The sequence below is a fragment of the Desmodus rotundus genome, chromosome 3 (assembly GCF_022682495.2).
Source record: "Desmodus rotundus isolate HL8 chromosome 3, HLdesRot8A.1, whole genome shotgun sequence".
Classification (NCBI taxonomy): domain Eukaryota; kingdom Metazoa; phylum Chordata; class Mammalia; order Chiroptera; family Phyllostomidae; genus Desmodus; species Desmodus rotundus.
Genome location: NC_071389.1, coordinates 196,253,110 through 196,269,772, shown reverse-complemented (window position 1 = coordinate 196,269,772; position 16,663 = coordinate 196,253,110). Strand labels below are relative to the sequence as shown.

General features: G+C 44.1%; 1 protein-coding gene across 1 annotated transcript; it reads right to left on the bottom strand.

Annotated features, from left to right (window-relative positions):
* Nucleotides 1-971: 971 nt before the first annotated feature.
* ADSL (adenylosuccinate lyase) lies at nucleotides 972-16,445 on the bottom strand. The gene is made up of 13 exons (XM_024579440.3): nucleotides 16,250-16,445; nucleotides 12,954-13,157; nucleotides 11,067-11,111; nucleotides 10,457-10,536; nucleotides 7,345-7,516; nucleotides 7,089-7,135; nucleotides 6,412-6,502; nucleotides 5,869-5,938; nucleotides 5,584-5,731; nucleotides 4,212-4,302; nucleotides 3,480-3,569; nucleotides 2,793-2,969; nucleotides 972-1,319 (listed from the first exon to the last, which is right to left on the bottom strand). The coding sequence occupies exons 1-13, from the start codon at nucleotides 16,427-16,429 to the stop codon at nucleotides 1,233-1,235; spliced, it is 1,482 nt and encodes a 493-aa protein (XP_024435208.2). The 5' UTR covers nucleotides 16,430-16,445; the 3' UTR covers nucleotides 972-1,232.
* Between the last annotated feature and the right edge of the window lie 218 nt (nucleotides 16,446-16,663).

Genomic DNA, 16,663 nt, shown 5'->3' with positions numbered 1-16,663 from the left:
TTGGGCTCAGTTGTGCCTCTTGGGACAACAGATACTTAATACATTCTTTCTCCTCACAACAGTGAAGCAAAGACAAGTTTTCTCCTATGGGTTAAAGAGCCCTACCCTTCCTTCACCACTCATGACAAGGTCTTCTTTGGAGGCTGGCTCTCCGGTGATCTGTTCCTTAGACTATGTGTCCAAAACTGAACATGCCATGAGCATGGAGTATGACTGGTGGTTTTCTGGACACATACCATTAACACGTTCTAAAACTGTCTTACCTCACTAGCAACCACTTCTGGTTTATACTGAGTTCAACTTACTCACATTCATCTTAATTCTTTCCTCTTAGTTTTGACATCATTTCAGCCAGTTTAAGGTTAGATAAAATCTTAGTTATTTTATCAAATAAATTTAGGTTAATTCTCCTAGTTTTGTGTCATTTGCAAATCCGAGAAAAAGAAAAAAAAATCTTTCTTTTCATCTATGTTGAGAAAATCTGTAGATGCAGGGCTAATGACACAGCCCCAAGGCATAAATAACACCAGTGCTCTCCTTGGGGCAGGGGGGGGGGGGGGGAGGATAGTAATTCCTATCGCATCTTCTTTGGCGACAGCTGATTCAAGACTATCGGTCTCTGGAACCAGGACCAAAGACTGTCAAATGCCTTGATGAAATCAATATACCCAACTGGATATACAAAAGCCTGATCAAAACATGAAGCATATGGTACAACTAAGAGCTGAGTAAGCCTGGTGAGCAAATCAGTTTCTTTGAGAATGTATCATGTCTTCAGATTTCATCACTTATTCTAGCCAAACATAACCAAAATAAAGATACCCAACTGCGCTGAATCACTGAATCAGGTCAAAGTCATCCTCAAAAGAAGGACCAGGAACTTGCTTAACCACTTCAAAATCAAGTTAACCTGTGAAAAGGACTGAACTAGCTAGAAAATATGCCTCAAAAGAACAGAGCAAACTATAAGCTACTTTTATTTATTTATTTATTTATTATGCACGTCTGTTTTGCTGAAAACAAAACAAAACCCAGAGTCCAACTACAACACAATTTATTTCTCCATTACAAACCCTGAGAAATGTGAATGTGTCACGGAAAGGAAAAAAGTGCTGCATTAACTCAAGGTAACAGTTTCTGAGGTGAAATAAGACACTAGAGTAAGTTTGCGTGACTCGGCAATAAAAGCTAACACAGCCAACAATGCCTTTCTGTTTTCTTCTCTTCCAACCCTACAGACACAATTCTGCTTTCACCTTCATAACGTGTTCATACGGCTTCAACAGGGGATACACCTCCTCTTCTAAGAACCTCCGTACCTGCCAGAGAGGAAAGCAAATATAAAACAAAAGAAAACATTAAGATGTAAGTTTTGATAATAATTTTTCAATGTCAGTTTATATCACTAAGACTTAATTTGGTAAGAATTTACTCCATCATTGAGCTCTTTTTCTCAATTGTCTGTCCGAACTCTCTCCCTAGCCACAGGCAGCTTAACCCACTCTGCCCACACATGCTATCCTTCTGAGCCTGCGTTTCAGTGGCTCTTAACTATTCTCCACCCAGTTACCCAAGCTAAAATCATCACTGCCTCTTCCCTCCCCCTCATTCCACCAATTACCGAGTGCTTAACCTTCTAAGGAGCACTCAGATCTCCCCCCTTGTCTGATCTACCCGTGGTGGGCTCCAAGCCCTTGTCATTCGATGCTTGGCCCATTGCAGCAGCCTCCTTATTGGCCCCCCTTCCTCCGGTTCAAATCTTTCAAACCCAAAACTCAGAGTGATTTGACTATAAATGATAAACTGCTGTCTTCAACTTTAAATCCTGTAACTACTTCTGGGGCACTCCACACTCTGGCAAATGATCGCAGTTTCTCTCTTCCATGTTAGACAGTCTGATGTTCCCAGATTTTCTCCTACTTGTCCCAAAAATTCAGCTCAGATGTCACGCCTTCCAAGAAGGCTTTCCCAACTTCTATTATTTTAAGGTTGTATCATCCTTTTTGATCCCCGAAAAGATGTGCTTCCCTCAATTCCTGTATGTAATGCTTGGTATTATAATGAACTATTTACAAGTCTTCACCACTAAGTTTTGAACTCCCTGAAAGTAAAAATTATCTACCCATGTTTAAAGCTCCAGAATTTTAAAGATTTATTGACACACACACACACACACACAGAGGAGATAAACATCGATTTGTTATTCCACTTATTTATGCATTCATTAGTTGATTCTTGGGTGTGCCCTGACCAGGGACCCTTACTGTATCAGGACAACACTCTGACCAACTGAGCTACCTGGCCAGGGCTCAGAGCCCCAGAATCAAACACAATACCCCCCCCCCCCCCCCACAGAGCACATAGTCTACATTTGATAAATGGTTTTGAATGAACTCTTGTAGTCCCCAAAAGAGCAAGAGGGAAAATGACAAACACTGACTACTTACTACGCACCAAGCACCATGCCAGGCCTTTCATCTCACACCACCCTACCAGATGTGCGTTTGTATCCTGTCAGCCAGGAAACGCCACAAGTCAGGACTAAACTCAGATCTACCTGATGATAAAGCCCAACCTCTGTCCATCACACCACATTCTCTAGACCAAAAGGGAATTCAAAGAAATCCACAGAGAAGATCCTGAAGGCAGCGCAAAACAACCAAAACGTAACAGTTGAGCCAGCGCAACCGACTCTGAATTCTAACTCGCCCCATTCTCCTCGCTCTGCAGCCCGCAGCGGAAGGAGAGGGTATGTGGGGAGAGCAGCTCCGTGGAAGTGCTCTGATGCTTACCTGCTGGGATGCACGCCCGGTGAAAGAAGAAGGGTCCAGTAGATGGTCCAACTGGGAGTGAATGGGACTGAAGTAGGCATCGGTGAGGATACGCTCTATGAGGTCATTGTCACCCCCTTCCTGCTTGACCACAGCAGCTGCCTGCTGGGACAGCACTCTGATTTTTTCATGGCAATCCTGGGAAGACAGTAAGGCATTGCTGGTTCACCATTAACAGGCCACCTGAATGCCTTGGTCAGGCACCTGACACTTTACATCCATACTGTCTCTGAGTGGTACACAAAGCCCCCCTCTAGGCCGAGGTCATTCCTCACAGTCTGACTCCACCTTGACTCTCTGACCACAACTTAGGGCAAATCGGAAATGGATGTCCACTTCACACAGGCTGCTCTAAAGCCTCCATCTGCTGGTGTCCTGCCTACTTCCCATCATTTCCTGTGGAAATTCAGACCTAATTTCTTCATTAAGAGTGGATCTTTGTTACAAGTGATTAAGTGACTCACTTTTAATAAACTGAGTTTTCCACAATGACCCTCCAGAATAAGCCTATTCTATGGTAGAATACGGTCACTGTTCTGTACCAATACCATGACGGAAGGTAATGACAGAAACTCCTTCCTTCATCCATTCCTCTTCAGGACTAAAGGTGCACTCTCAATTTACCCAGGAGCACGAGGAGTTACAAACCTGGCGGTTACCCCCAGCTTTCACCATGGCCATGATGATGTTCTCCGTGGCCATGAAAGGCAGTTCTTGCCGAATGCGCCGTTCAATTACCTAGAAGAATGAACGAAGGGCCAAGAAAGATGCCTCAAAGTTAGAGAGTCATATACACAGTAAGATATCAACTATGACCAGCAAAGTGCACATCAGGAACATGAACTACTGTATTTATAAAGAAAGAGAGTAAATGGATTGTTTTATTCCTCACTGTATTTTTAATCTTTCTTAGTAATCCAGGGTATCATTTTGATTTTAAAAATAAACTGATTTAAGTAAACTTTTAAAAGTTGCTTCATTGAAAACAATCCCTAAAACCTCAAGCGGTTAAATTTCAATGCCCATTGCAAGAGCCAAATACATGATAGAAATGAACCCATCTGCCTCAGGAACGTAAAAACAGGCAAAGGGAACAGTCGACTCTGCCAGTCACACCAGGTCTATGATTCTTGCTGGTAGACAGTTTAAGCCAATTCAAAGCACCTTCCCCGTTTTCTAGAAATTTGTCTATAAATTGCACATGTTTGTGCCCTAGACCTCATGTCACAACCTGAAAAATGAGTTCCAGTTGGAAGAACTCCCACTGGGCCAGAATATAGAGCCCCTAACATAGCCACTCCAGAGCAGAAAAAGGTTACACTCCCGTTCCCGCATTCCAAACCCTCCCTAATATTTTGCTTTTTAACTGAGGCATCTTACTTTGGGGTACACCACCAATCCTTCAGAAATGTTCTGCAATGTATTCAATATAGTATCTGCAGTAAGAAATGCTTCAGCCAAACAAATTCGTCTGGAAAACAAACAGCAAATTCAGTTATCTCTTTAGGCAAATAACAGTTTAGGTGAAATGCAGGGTGTGTCCCAAGAAATAGTCCTACTAACTTCTCATGTCATATGTGCTATTTGGGCAATTTCCTGTGTTCTCTGACTTCAACTACCCCAATACCCTGATGGCCCTGGAAGCCATCATCTCCTCCTCTTGTCCAGACCACTCGCTTCACTTGGTCGATCCACAGGTACCTCAAACCCCAAACAGAATTCAGCCACTTTCCCATTGCCTCCTGCTCATTATCTCGAATCCACTCTCCTGTTCCCTGTGGCTCCTGGCTCAGTGAATGCCACTAGCACCCCATCACCAATCTTAAAAAAAAAACAAAAAACAAAAAACATTCTTTTATTGATTTGAGAAACATCAGTTTGTTGTTCCACTTATTTTATGCATTCATTGGTTGCTTCTTGTATGTGCCCTGACCAGAGATGGAACCTGCAACCTTGGTGTATTGGGATGATGCCCTAACCAATGAAGCTACCTGGCCAGGGCCCTATCACCAAACTTAACACTCACTCCAGTCAACCCCCAAGACTAGCCCATCAGCCACTATTTTAATTTAATTTAATTTTTTAAAGATTTTATTTATTTATTTTCAGAGAGAGGGGAAAGGAGGGGGAAAGGAGGGAGAAAGGAGGGAGAGAAACATCAATGTGTGGTTGCTTCTCACGCACTTCCCACCGGGGACCTGGCCCGCAACCCAGGCATGTGCTGACTGGTAAGTGAACTGGTGACTCCCTGGTTCGCAGGCCGGCGCTCAAACTACTGAGCCACACCAGCCAGGGCTGATGCCGTTTTTATATCCGCATCTTCCCTCTCCATTCATGTGGCCACTGTGCAGGGTTGACTGGGATTTTTATTTTCCCCTTTTTTCCAAGATTTTATTTATTTATTTTTTAGAGAGAGGGGATGGGAGGGTGAAAGAGAGGGAGAGAAACATCAATGTGTGGTCCCCTCTCGTGTGCTCCCTACTAGGAACCTGGTTTGCCTTTATTTTTATTTTAAAATAAAATCTTTTAAAAAAAAAATGCCTGTTTATTTTTTAAGTATTAAGTATCTCCTCCTCTGTGAAGCCTTCCCTGAGTCCTCACAAAGAGTACCTTGTACACACTTTGAGCCTAACACTTATCACACTGTTCTTTCTACGTTCTTGCTCCCTGCTAGACTGCAGGCTCCGTGGGGACAATGAGAAAATGCAGGCATACTCAGAACATCCTTCTGTGACAGCCCCATTCCACTGACCGATTGGCACTATCATCCAGCGTGCGTTCAAACCACTGCACAGACGCTGTCTGCAGCGGGTCCACGACAAGGGTCATGAGGTGACGGGCAAGGCTGCAGCACCGCTCCGAGCGCATGGGGTTCCGCTTGTATGGCATCGCACTGGAGCCTGCCCACGTAAAAGGACAAGAAGCAAAGGCAGCAAGACGCCAGAGGGCAGTGACAGCCCACGCATGCTGGGTGGATGAGCTGGGAACACAGGCCTGTAAGCCTCTCAGCACCTCTGCGGTATCCACCCACACTCACCAATCTGCTGTTTTTCAAAGGGCTCCTCCATCTCCTTGAGGTTTGCCAGCAGTCGTATGTCAGTGCAAATCTGGGACAAGCAGGGGTAGAGGCATCACCCCACATTCCTGAATGTAGGAACCAGGGGCAGGGGCTAGACTGATGAAGGAGACAGCTCGTTAAGTGCGCTGTTGCCGAGCCTAAGGAGCTCATCTCCTTCTTCAGCACGTCCTCCCTAAGGGCTCCCTGAGAGAGCCCTGCTCAGACCTCTCCTGCCCCCTGAAGAGCCGGGACGACAGCTTGGGGAGCATGGCCACGTCTGTGTGAAACACTGCATAAGACATCATGGAAGGACAGTGGCAAGGTGAACTTTAAGGAGAACGCCCAAACTAGTCTTTCCCCTCAATGCACCTTAATTAAGAGGTTACACTTATGGGCCCCAAATTGTTAAAAATGACATCTGACATCTCAAGTGACATGATGAAGTGGAAGTCTGAGGCTGATCTGGTCTGTCTGTGGTGTCCAAAGGTCCCATCCCCACCTTCACAAGCTCCCACCACTCACCTTGTGCACTGATGCCCCCAAGCTGGCCAGCACCGACAGCACCTCAATATCCACTTTCCGTGTGTAGGTCTGACCCGTGATAATGAAAGCCCTAGACATAAACAGAAAAGAGCCTTAAGTGGAAATATTTCAAAATGTGACTGTGTCAAACGAATGAGCAAAAACAGACCCCAAGGGAAAGCTTGGCCTTCCTGGTACACTAAGTTACATTCAGCCCAGAGGACTGCACCGATGACTGGATCCTGGAACAGACTGTTCTTCCACCCTTTTCATCAACACTCAGACAGCTGTCCTGACCACGAAGGAAATACAATCCACGTACCCATGTCCTGCTGCAGCCTGATGGAAATGCCTAGAGGGTGCCACAGCGGAGCCTGGTGGCCCTCAATGGAAATGGCCAGATTTAGACTAATCCACTGGAGGCCCTCAGTGGAAGCAAAAATAGTGACATGGGTGAGGCCATTCTAAAAATCTCACAAGTAAAAGTTTCCTTTTTTCTTACAGATTGTAAGAAAATAGATTCTAGGCTATACGAATAAAACCGAGGCAAGAGACGGAATGAAATGGCTGGAAGAACAAAGAAAAAGCCACAAAAGTTAGGATCAAATCTAGAGGTATACTGAACACAGGCCTTTCATCACTTAATAGGGAGGCCAACACTGTTCCCATTTACCTACCTCTTAAATCCTGCCTTTTCTGTCACCATCTTATCCAGCTGCTCTACCTTGGAAAGAAAAAACATCCCTATAGCAATCCAGGCGTGCCTAGCATGAGAACACCCCAACGCCCTGCCCAGAATGGACTCCCCCGTAGCCCTTTCAGTCCAGAGACTCCACTCATCCCGAGATCAATCTCCTGTGGTCCTGGGGGTCAGCTTTGGCTCTGGTGTTCCCCCACTGAGTTTCTGTGTCCTCCAGGTCGCTTTCAGAATACCTTTTGGTCGTCTCCCTCGAAGAGCTGCAGGAAGCTGGCCTGAGTACCAGTGGTGCCTTTCACTCCACGGAAGCGCAGGTCGTCTCGGACGCGTTTCAAGTTCTGGAGATCCATGCAGAGGTCTTGAATCCAAAGACAGCAACGTTTCCCAACTGTGGTCAGCTGAGCAGGCCTGACAGCAGCCCAAAGAGAACACAGGCAAGTTTCAAACCAAGAACTGACTTTCATAAAAGCTTCACTGCTTCCTCTAGTCATCACTGTTAGCCCAGGAAAGAATTAAACTAAGAGATGGAGAAATCAGTACAGACAAAACAGGAGCTAAAACGTTTGAGCAAATACCAGTTAGGGAGATTCAAAGATTATAAAACTAAAGGGCTCCTAACATAGTTCTTTCCTCATCATCAAGAGGAATATAAGGGCAGAGACAATATCTAATTTGTTCATCCCAGACTTGGGTAAGAAATGTACACACATAACAAACATTTGCCAAGTTCTTGATTTTGGACATGCAACAACGAACAGTACAGACAAGGTCCCTAGTCCAATGGAGCTCACATGTAATATACACTAACGAACAAGATACCTATTGATTTGTCATGAAAAAAGAAAATGAGGACAATGGAGAATGCTACTCTAGCTGGGCAGTCAAGGAAGGGCTTTGTAAGGAGTCAAGACGTGACGGGGAGCCAGCCATGCTGTGGAGAACCCCACAGCACACACAACCAAACGCCTCGAGCATAGCAGCTAATGGCCTTGTTTCCAGTCAGAAGTCTACACCAATCCCCTACAGGTCTGTTTTGTAACATAAAACTTAAAATCTTAAAAACAAAAATAAAGAACTCCAGCATTATTGCAGTTTATAATAATGATGATGATGACAATTATTATTATTTTTTTTAGTGAGAGGGGAAGGAAGGGAGAAAGAGAGGGAGGGAAAGAGAGGGAGGCTGACTCCTGCATGCACTCCATCTGGGACCAGGCCCACAATCCAGGCATGTTCCCTGATCCGGAGCCGAACTGGCGACCTTTCACTTTGCGTGACGACACCCAACCAACGGAGCCATGTCAGTTAGGGCAAGGCTGGAGATCTAACAGACGACGTAACCCAGCCCAGATGGAAATTCTCTATGAAGCTAATGATACTGACAGCTGGGGAAATCAAGGAACACCACTAGGAATGTCTGTAACAGGTAAACTACACGCTATAATATGTTCCCAAATTAATCCCATGGTAGTTTTCTTTGCTAACTCCTGCTAATAGATTATTGGTACAAGCAAAGAAATAAACAAATTTGCATGGATCTGTTCGTAGCAGCATTATACATAATAGCCACATGCGGAAACAATACAAATATCTGGACAAAATGTGGTCTATCTATATAATGGCATTATTATTCAGCCATAAAAAGAAATGAAGTACTGATACATACAACAATATGGGTAAACACTGAAAACACTGTGCTAAGTTCAAAGAAGCCAGTCAAAAGAGATGAATATTGTATGACTTCTATTTAAATGAAATATCCACACGGGGCAAATCCACTGACAAATAATTGATCAGTGGCTGCCTGGGTCTAGGGAACGGGGGAATGAAAGGCACTGCTAACAGGTACGGGGATTTTTTGTGGGGTGATGAAAATATTCTGAAATTATATACTGGTGATGACTGTAGAACTCTGTAAATATACCAAAAACCACTCAATTGTACACTTAACAGGGGTGAATGTTACAGTATATGAATTACATCTCAATAAAGTTGCTTCTTTTTTATCGCAGGGGCTAGCACATACCGAGGTGATGCCCACAGCGCCACACCACTTTCCGAGTCCCCAGGGTCTGCTAGCTGCGGCAGCAGATACCTCTCATCCAGAGGAACCCTGGAAGGCCTGCAATTCCTGAGCACCCTCCAACACATGTGGGAGAGGAAGAGGAGCCACAGCACAGGTGTGAGGGAGGCAGCAGAGGGAACATGTGTCATGGCCGAGAGACATATACGCTGGCACTGGCCCCTTCTCATGAACAATTTTTTCAGGTTTCTACCAGTAAGTACAGGCCCCAAGTTTCAGGAAGAGTCACTCCAACTTAGGCTCTCCTATGTTGATGATAAAGGAGATTACATCCTTATTACCATAGCAATACCCCACAAAAAAGTAAGGAACCCGAGAATACATCACTCAAATATCCTCAGCTGAAACCTGCTACTGGATCCCCCAAATTATATCATCAGCTTTTAAAAAGGGCTTTTTGGCCCTGGCTGGTGTGGTTCAGTGGATTGAGTGCCGGCCTGAGAATCAAGGGTCATGGGTTCAATTCCCAGTCAGGGCACATGCCTGGATTATGGGCCAGGTCCCCAGTAGGAGGTGCATGAGAGACAACCACAGAATGATGTTTCTCTCCCTCTCATTCTCCCTCTCTTCCCCTCTAAAAATAAATCTTTTTTTAAAAGGGCCTTTTGTTTTAGTAATCATAAAAATACCTGTACATTTTAAAATTCAGAAAGTAGTAAAGAGAAAAATTAATTACCTTATTATCATAAAATAGAGCAATCGGTATTTACAGTTTGGTGTGATTTCTTCCGATCTTTGTGCAGTGTATATGCTGTCTTTATCCCTAACATTAACCTAAGCACATTTCCATGATGTTAGTCTCACCAGCATCCTTTTAATGGCTGCATATAATTCCAGCCCTTGAATACACTATATACCTTATTTAATTATTCTCTTATTGTGAGACATGTAGATTGGTTCCAATGCTGACTATTACAATATTGTAACAAAGATTTTTGTACATAAAGCTTTCCCATAATTTGGATTACTTCCTTGGTCTAGATTCTCTAGAATGGAATTATTGAATCAAGGAGTATGAATGCTTTTTAAGGCTCTTGATTCATATTTCCTAATGCTTCCCAAATGAACTATTATATTTACTCTCTCACCAGTACCGCTTTTTGGGGTACATATCAGGTTCATCCCTCATAAGCATCCAAGGTATCTATTTAAGCTATGTCTTGAGATTACTCACCTCAAGGTTTCCCTGCAGAACTGAAAAAAATAAATGAATGCCAGGTGCACATAAACAAGCCCCAGTACCAAGAAGTCATCGTATTACTTACTGGAAATGTGTGAAACCTAAGGTGGGAAGATCAGCTCGTTCCTTCGCAAAGTCAGCAAGGCGAGAGATCACTCTGGCAAGCTACGAGAAAGACCACGTGGTAGAAAGAGGGTGAATTCAGGTTGAGCTCGTTACATAATCAGGAACTAAACTTTTAGACAATTCAATATAGAATTAGACCTCCAGCTCATGAAGGCAGAGGACATATCTTTTTATCTTTGTACCCTGACGCATTTGAAAGAGGTAATAGCAATGAATGTTCAAAAATTGAATTGACTACCTGAAGTCACAAACTTTTTCTGCACAATTTTGGGACCACTGACACGCTCATGCAGAAAAAGAGGAGAAAATCATAAATCTGACCCACATATTCCAGCAACATGCCACTGGTCACACTTCCCTCATTTAAAAGGCTAGGCTTTTAAAAGCATTCACTTACAGTGTTTTAACTGAAGAGTGGACTAATAGTTCTACAGAATAGATATAGAATCATTTGCCTGAATAAATGATCATCTATTTAGATTTATATTGTCTTGATTTACTCCTAAGTGGTGCCCATGCTCTATCACAGGAAATCCAGGGCTGGTAGGAAATTTCTGGCAACTCCTCACCTTTGGCAAAAGCAGGTCCAGTGCATTCCTAAGAATAATCAGATCCTGCAAAGGAAAAAGCAAATGGCCTTATATTAAACAGCTTTGCCCAAACATTATTACGTAACACTTTTTGGGCATTAATAACTGGTTTCTCAGCTAGTTCTCTACCTATTAGCAACCCACTGTACAAGCCAGAAGATGCTAACGGAAGTCGTTCTCTTCTGATTACTCTTTTAAAAGCACACCAACTTAGAGAGTGGTACTACGGGAATCTATGAGGAACAAAACCTTTATACTCATAAAGCCCAATTTATGTGGCATCTAAAATGGCTGGAAAATAGTTAAGGGGTGACCCCCATCCTGAATACTGTGAAGGCGCCCAGGTCAACAAGGGTTCTATTTTCCCACAGATGAGTGCTTGAGTCCCTGAGAAGCTTCCACAGGATTCATTCCATTAGTTTCCTCTCCCTTTTCTCATGCCTGTGATGGTTAACAACCACCAAAAAAAGGCATGAACCAGAACATCAAACTTTAGGATATTAAAGTTGTTTTTGAGGGACAGAAGAGATGTATTTCAGGCAACTCTGAGATGTGCTTATATGAGACACTAACTGTTGAGCCCAACACCACGCTGGGTACTTTTAAAAAGTACAACAAATTTCAAGTGAGAGGATTGTTTCTCTTCCATTACTTGACTCACCAATTATATACAAATGCCTTTCATTACGTACCACTTAAGACTATTTGAAACAACTTAAAAGTTGGTGACTTCCTTCTGAATTGGAAGTATATCTGGAAGCTAACTTCTTCCCACAGGTGCATTGTGATTAAGAGGTCAAGGGCACAGCTTCGGCCCTGGCCGGGTGGCTCACTTAGTTGGCGCATCATACCATATACCAAAAAGGTTGCCGTTCTATCTCCAGTCAGGGCGCTTAAAGCAGGCACCATCAATGTCTCTCTTTCCCTCCCTCCCTCCCCCTAAATCAACAAACATATCCTTGGGTGAGGATTTAAAAAAAAAAGTAATAAAAAAATAAAAATAGAAAACACCACTTTGGAGCCATTCTACTGGGCTTGTATCATTTCTAGTTGTGTAATTTTAGGCAAGTTCTTCAACGTCTTTTAGTTTCCTCAGCTGTAGAGATGGGGATAAGAAAGCCAGATTCCAAAGATTATATATTCTGATTCCATTTACATGAAATTTCTAGAAAAGGCAAAACTATAAAGGCAGAAAGCAGGCCAGTGACTGGGTCTGGAAGCAAAGAGGCACGGGAGAACTTCCTGGGCTGAGGCACGTGCTCTAAAACTGGAGGGTGGTGAAGGCTAACAATGGTATAAATTTACTAAGACTCATTGCACTGTCCATTTCAGATGGGAAAATTTATGGGATGCAAACTCTACCTCAACAGAGCTGTTTAAAAATGGAGACGATAACATCTCTGATGATTGTGAAGACAGTCACAATGTGCTTAGAATAGTGCGAGGCACCTAGTAAACTCTTAGGAAAGTACATGCTGATGCTTTTCTAACTAAAGACTTCATTTAAGAATTATAATGCAATCCCATTTTCTTTTCAGAAATCATAGCAAAGAATTATAAAGGACTTGGGGAAAAAATCCTTTTGGAAAATTACCTTGGCCTTGAAAATGCTAAGACCTTGGCTTATGCCCAGCATACCAATGCATAAGCAGTAGCTGCAGGTGTTAGTCTAAGGAGGCTGGCCATTCGGGGCTTATAGTTTAGATTGGAGGAATATCCAAAGCAGAAAATTCCTGAGCATGAAGACACCCCTAAAACTAAAGATCTACGGAGCTACTTCCTAAAGCTGGATAGCATAAACTACAATTTGTAAAGGGACTATAAAGATTGAGTCCTAAATGCAAACGAAACGACACAGGACCCTACCGTATTGTCTCCGACGTAGCAAGAGGTGGCCCCTAGATGTATGATGCCGGCAGCTTTTGGACAGCAATGGCCAAACGTGTGCACGTGAGCCATCACGTCATGTCGTAACCGTTTCTCCTCCTCAGCTGCCATCTTGAAGTCGATACTGTCCAGGTTTGATTTCATCTCCTGGATCTGTTCATCTGTGATAGGCAAACCCAATGTCTGCAGAACACACACGATGAAATAACCTCACTTCAGGAGTCACAATTATTTGAACTGGGTGACACCATGAAAAAAACTGGTTCATGTTAGCATTTATGCTTTCTCCCAATTTTTAAATTAAAATCTGGGGTAACTCACAGTACATGGTAAGGGAGGGGGATGACTTTCACAGTGAACCTTGGTAAATTACATTCTAAGTAAACCCCAATACATCCAACAACAATGTAATCCTGATCATCGTTTCCTCAGGCCCTGTATCTCTCTGCTCACTTCACACATTCTGGTCTCTGGGCTCCAATGGCGTCTCTTCAGAGAGATTTATTTCCTGACTCAACGTGAGAGATCCTCCACGTCTCTCTTTCCCTTTAGCTGAGAGCATTCATCACATGGACTTTCACAAATGCCTTAACCCACCCTCCCCTTAGAACGCGTACCCCATGAGGACAGCATTGTTGCTCACTCCGTGATTGGCAGGTAAGCACCCAAGGTGTGTGATCCAAGCCACAGCTTTACATCTGACCCAGATGGATTTACTCAGAGAAACCAAAATTAGGAATGCGGTTAAGTAGTTTGGCCAACAAATCAGGTATAGAAATTCAGTGCAATTGAAAGCAATTCCAGGAGATATTGATGAGAAAATAAACACACCAACATCTTACACTCATTTATCACTGGAAAAAATCAGGCTGGCAAAAAACAGCTGGCTGCCCACAGGCAGCTCAGAACCCTGGATCCAGGTGGTGAATATGTACGTTGGTGAAATTTATTCAAACCTGACTTGGAACTCCCAAGCCCTGGGGAGGATCTTGCATCTTAGAACTATATTGTCGAAGATGGTAACTACTGACCAGATGTGGCTATTTATATTTAAACTGATTAAAATGAGAAAGTGAAAAATCAGTTCCTTGGTCACACTAGCCACACTGCAGTGGCCCCCACTGCTCTGGATTTGTGGCCAGTACTTAGGACATCTCAGGGCTCCTCCCAGAGCAAAGCAGCAGGGAGCAGTGAGACCAAACTGCTTCCTACCCTCAAGCAATGTATACTCTCAAAATTCATTCCAGGTTCCTCATTTTCTGCATTCCTCCTATCTCTCATCCCTCAATTATTTCCCTGACCTACTAAATTATTATGTAATTTATGCTGCTAATTTTGATACCCTAATAGATAATCCAAAGGTAGGAGATTATATAAAAAACTATATGCATTTCAGGCAATATGCAGACTGGAAAGAGAAAAGAACACTTTCAGATGACTCTACATTTCAATTCTAGCTTGAAGCCATTTACTAGCCATGGTGACCCTGCAAAGCCTTTGAATGACACTACCCTAACCTGTATAATAAAGTATCAAATGAAATAGAACACAGAGTACATGCTGGCACATAAGAAACCACAACACACTTTTTTCTATCCATTACTGTTAAGCGAGTCAATTGTTTACGAAACCTCTCTGTGCCTCCATTTCACCATCTGTAAAACCTCTCTAAAGCAATACTTACCTGATGGGCTGATTTGAGGGTTAATAAGCTATTAATATGTAAAGTCTTAAAACAGTGCCTGGCACATAGAAATGCCTGCTCTTATTATGTCACTTTATTTTCTGGAGCACAGTGAAATGGAGGGGATTATCGAGGATGGAAGTTTCCTTTTGGGGGAGTTCCACTACACCACCATCCCAGTCACCTACTCCAGATTATTTCTGTGCTTACTCATGCCATTTCAGAGGATACTGCTGTCTTGCTTGTTGTGGCATTTTCCTCTGAAACTTTATAGCTCTCTGGATCGGTTTCCTTCCACTCCTCTGGGAAAGGCCCCTCAGGAGCTATTTCGGAAAACATTGTGGTGAACAGCTCTACATCTAGGTCTCATCAAACAAACCATAAATCCCGTCTAATAAACCTCTACTCCGATTCTCCCTCTTCAGAGGCAAAACATGGACCTGTGAAATGAAAATAGTGTCCTAGGAAACACAGATTTTGTGACAGTCCTGTCACAGAGACAGGCTAATAACCCAGGACAAGTTGAACAGAGCAACTGAGATAGTTCAATGTGCGTGCAATTTACAGTCATCTAATAAACTGCAAAATCCTGTGTTCCCTTAACCAAGGACAACAAATAAATGGTTTACACTTCTCCTCCCCAGCCAGAGGGTAAATAGCTTAAACCACCCTACTCAGGGAGATTGGTAACAAAAATCCAATTAGTGCCACTGGTGCCAACCACACCCAAGGAATAAATCTCATTTTGGTGCGCCAGCATAAAGCTACTGCGTTTTCTGAGATCCACTCCTAACACTTCCCCTAAACTCCCTGCCTTTAAAACACTCAGGATAAAGGGCCCAGGTACCCCTCCCCAACACCATGCACACTCAACTCTGTAGGGTACTTTCTTTCCTTGCTCCTAGGCTCCAACGGCCCTTTCTTTTGCCTGTGTAACTTGTTTCCTCAGCCTACACAGACCAGCTGGCTCACTTTTGCTACCTCTGTAACTTTATAAACTTTCTCTTATAATTTGAATTCCTGGTTCCTGGCTGAACTCAAGAACCCAGGTCCAACTTCGTTGGTAACATCACTACAGAGGCACCATGGAAGACAAGTGGCTAAGGCGCTCAGGTTCACCTCCCAATTCCGTTCTTGACAGCTGGGTGGCCTTGCGCACACGACACACACTTGGTTTTCTCCCCTCTAATGTGGGAAGAGCATTGCCTACTTTGCAAGAGTGTGTGGGATAAACGAGAAAAGATGTTGTAAAGAAATTAGCGCAACAGCACGTCACAAGCGCTGTGGTTAGCGGTGCACTCCTGCAGGAATGGCCGAGATTTTGGCCCTGAAACCACAGACTGAACTTCTCGCCGCCTCCGCGTCTCTAACCCTCAGTGATTAAAAGCATGTGAGACAACAGGTGGCGGCTCCCAGGCCTTCTGCACTGGCTTGTCCTGGGGCCGCAGCTCCTCGTTAAAGTTAACGCCTAGCCGAAAATAGCAACGCAGCTGTCCCCAGGCGACTAGACCCACGCTGGGCGCAGAGCCTGGCACGTGCTGGAGCGGACCCGCCTCCCTCCGCCAGGTCTCTCAGCTCCAAGGTCCGTTACCTGTTCTGCCTCCGCCAGCCACAGCCAGAGCTGCCGCCAAGTCCGGAATTTGTACTTGTCGCTAAACACGAAGCACATCTCCGGGCTGGCGTAGCGGGAGGCAAGCGGCGACCGGTAGATGTCATACTCGCAGGCCGCCAGCTGCCCGCCACAGTCACCTCCCGCCGCCATCCGGAACATCAGACTCTAGCAGAAAAAAAATGGAACACCGAGAGCGGAAACGGAAGCCTGAGGGGGGGACTTCCTCTTTTGGGGCGGGACTTCCTCCACTTAGTTCCGCCCCGGGGGCTCCTGGAAAGCTGGGCTTTCAAGGTTCCCGGGTTCAGCTGCTGGCTCGCTATTTAGGGTTAACAAGTTTCTCTACGTTTACAAGAAACGGATTACTGCTTCATAAATTACTTAGTCGCTCTGTGC

What these genes read in the sequence shown, in the direction of transcription:
- ADSL (XM_024579440.3), bottom strand. Translation starts at nt 16,429, where the DNA reads ATGTTCCGGATGGCGGCGGGAGGTGACTGTGGCGGGCAGCTGGCGGCC. An exon ending in GGCTGGCGGAGGCAGAACAG is followed by an intron (nt 13,158 to 16,249) that starts GTAACGGACCTT and finishes TGTGTTCTGCAG; the next exon opens with ACATTGGGTTTGCCTATCAC. An exon ending in TGGACCTGCTTTTGCCAAAG is followed by an intron (nt 10,537 to 11,066) that starts GTGAGGAGTTGC and finishes TCTTTCTCGTAG; the next exon opens with CTTGCCAGAGTGATCTCTCG.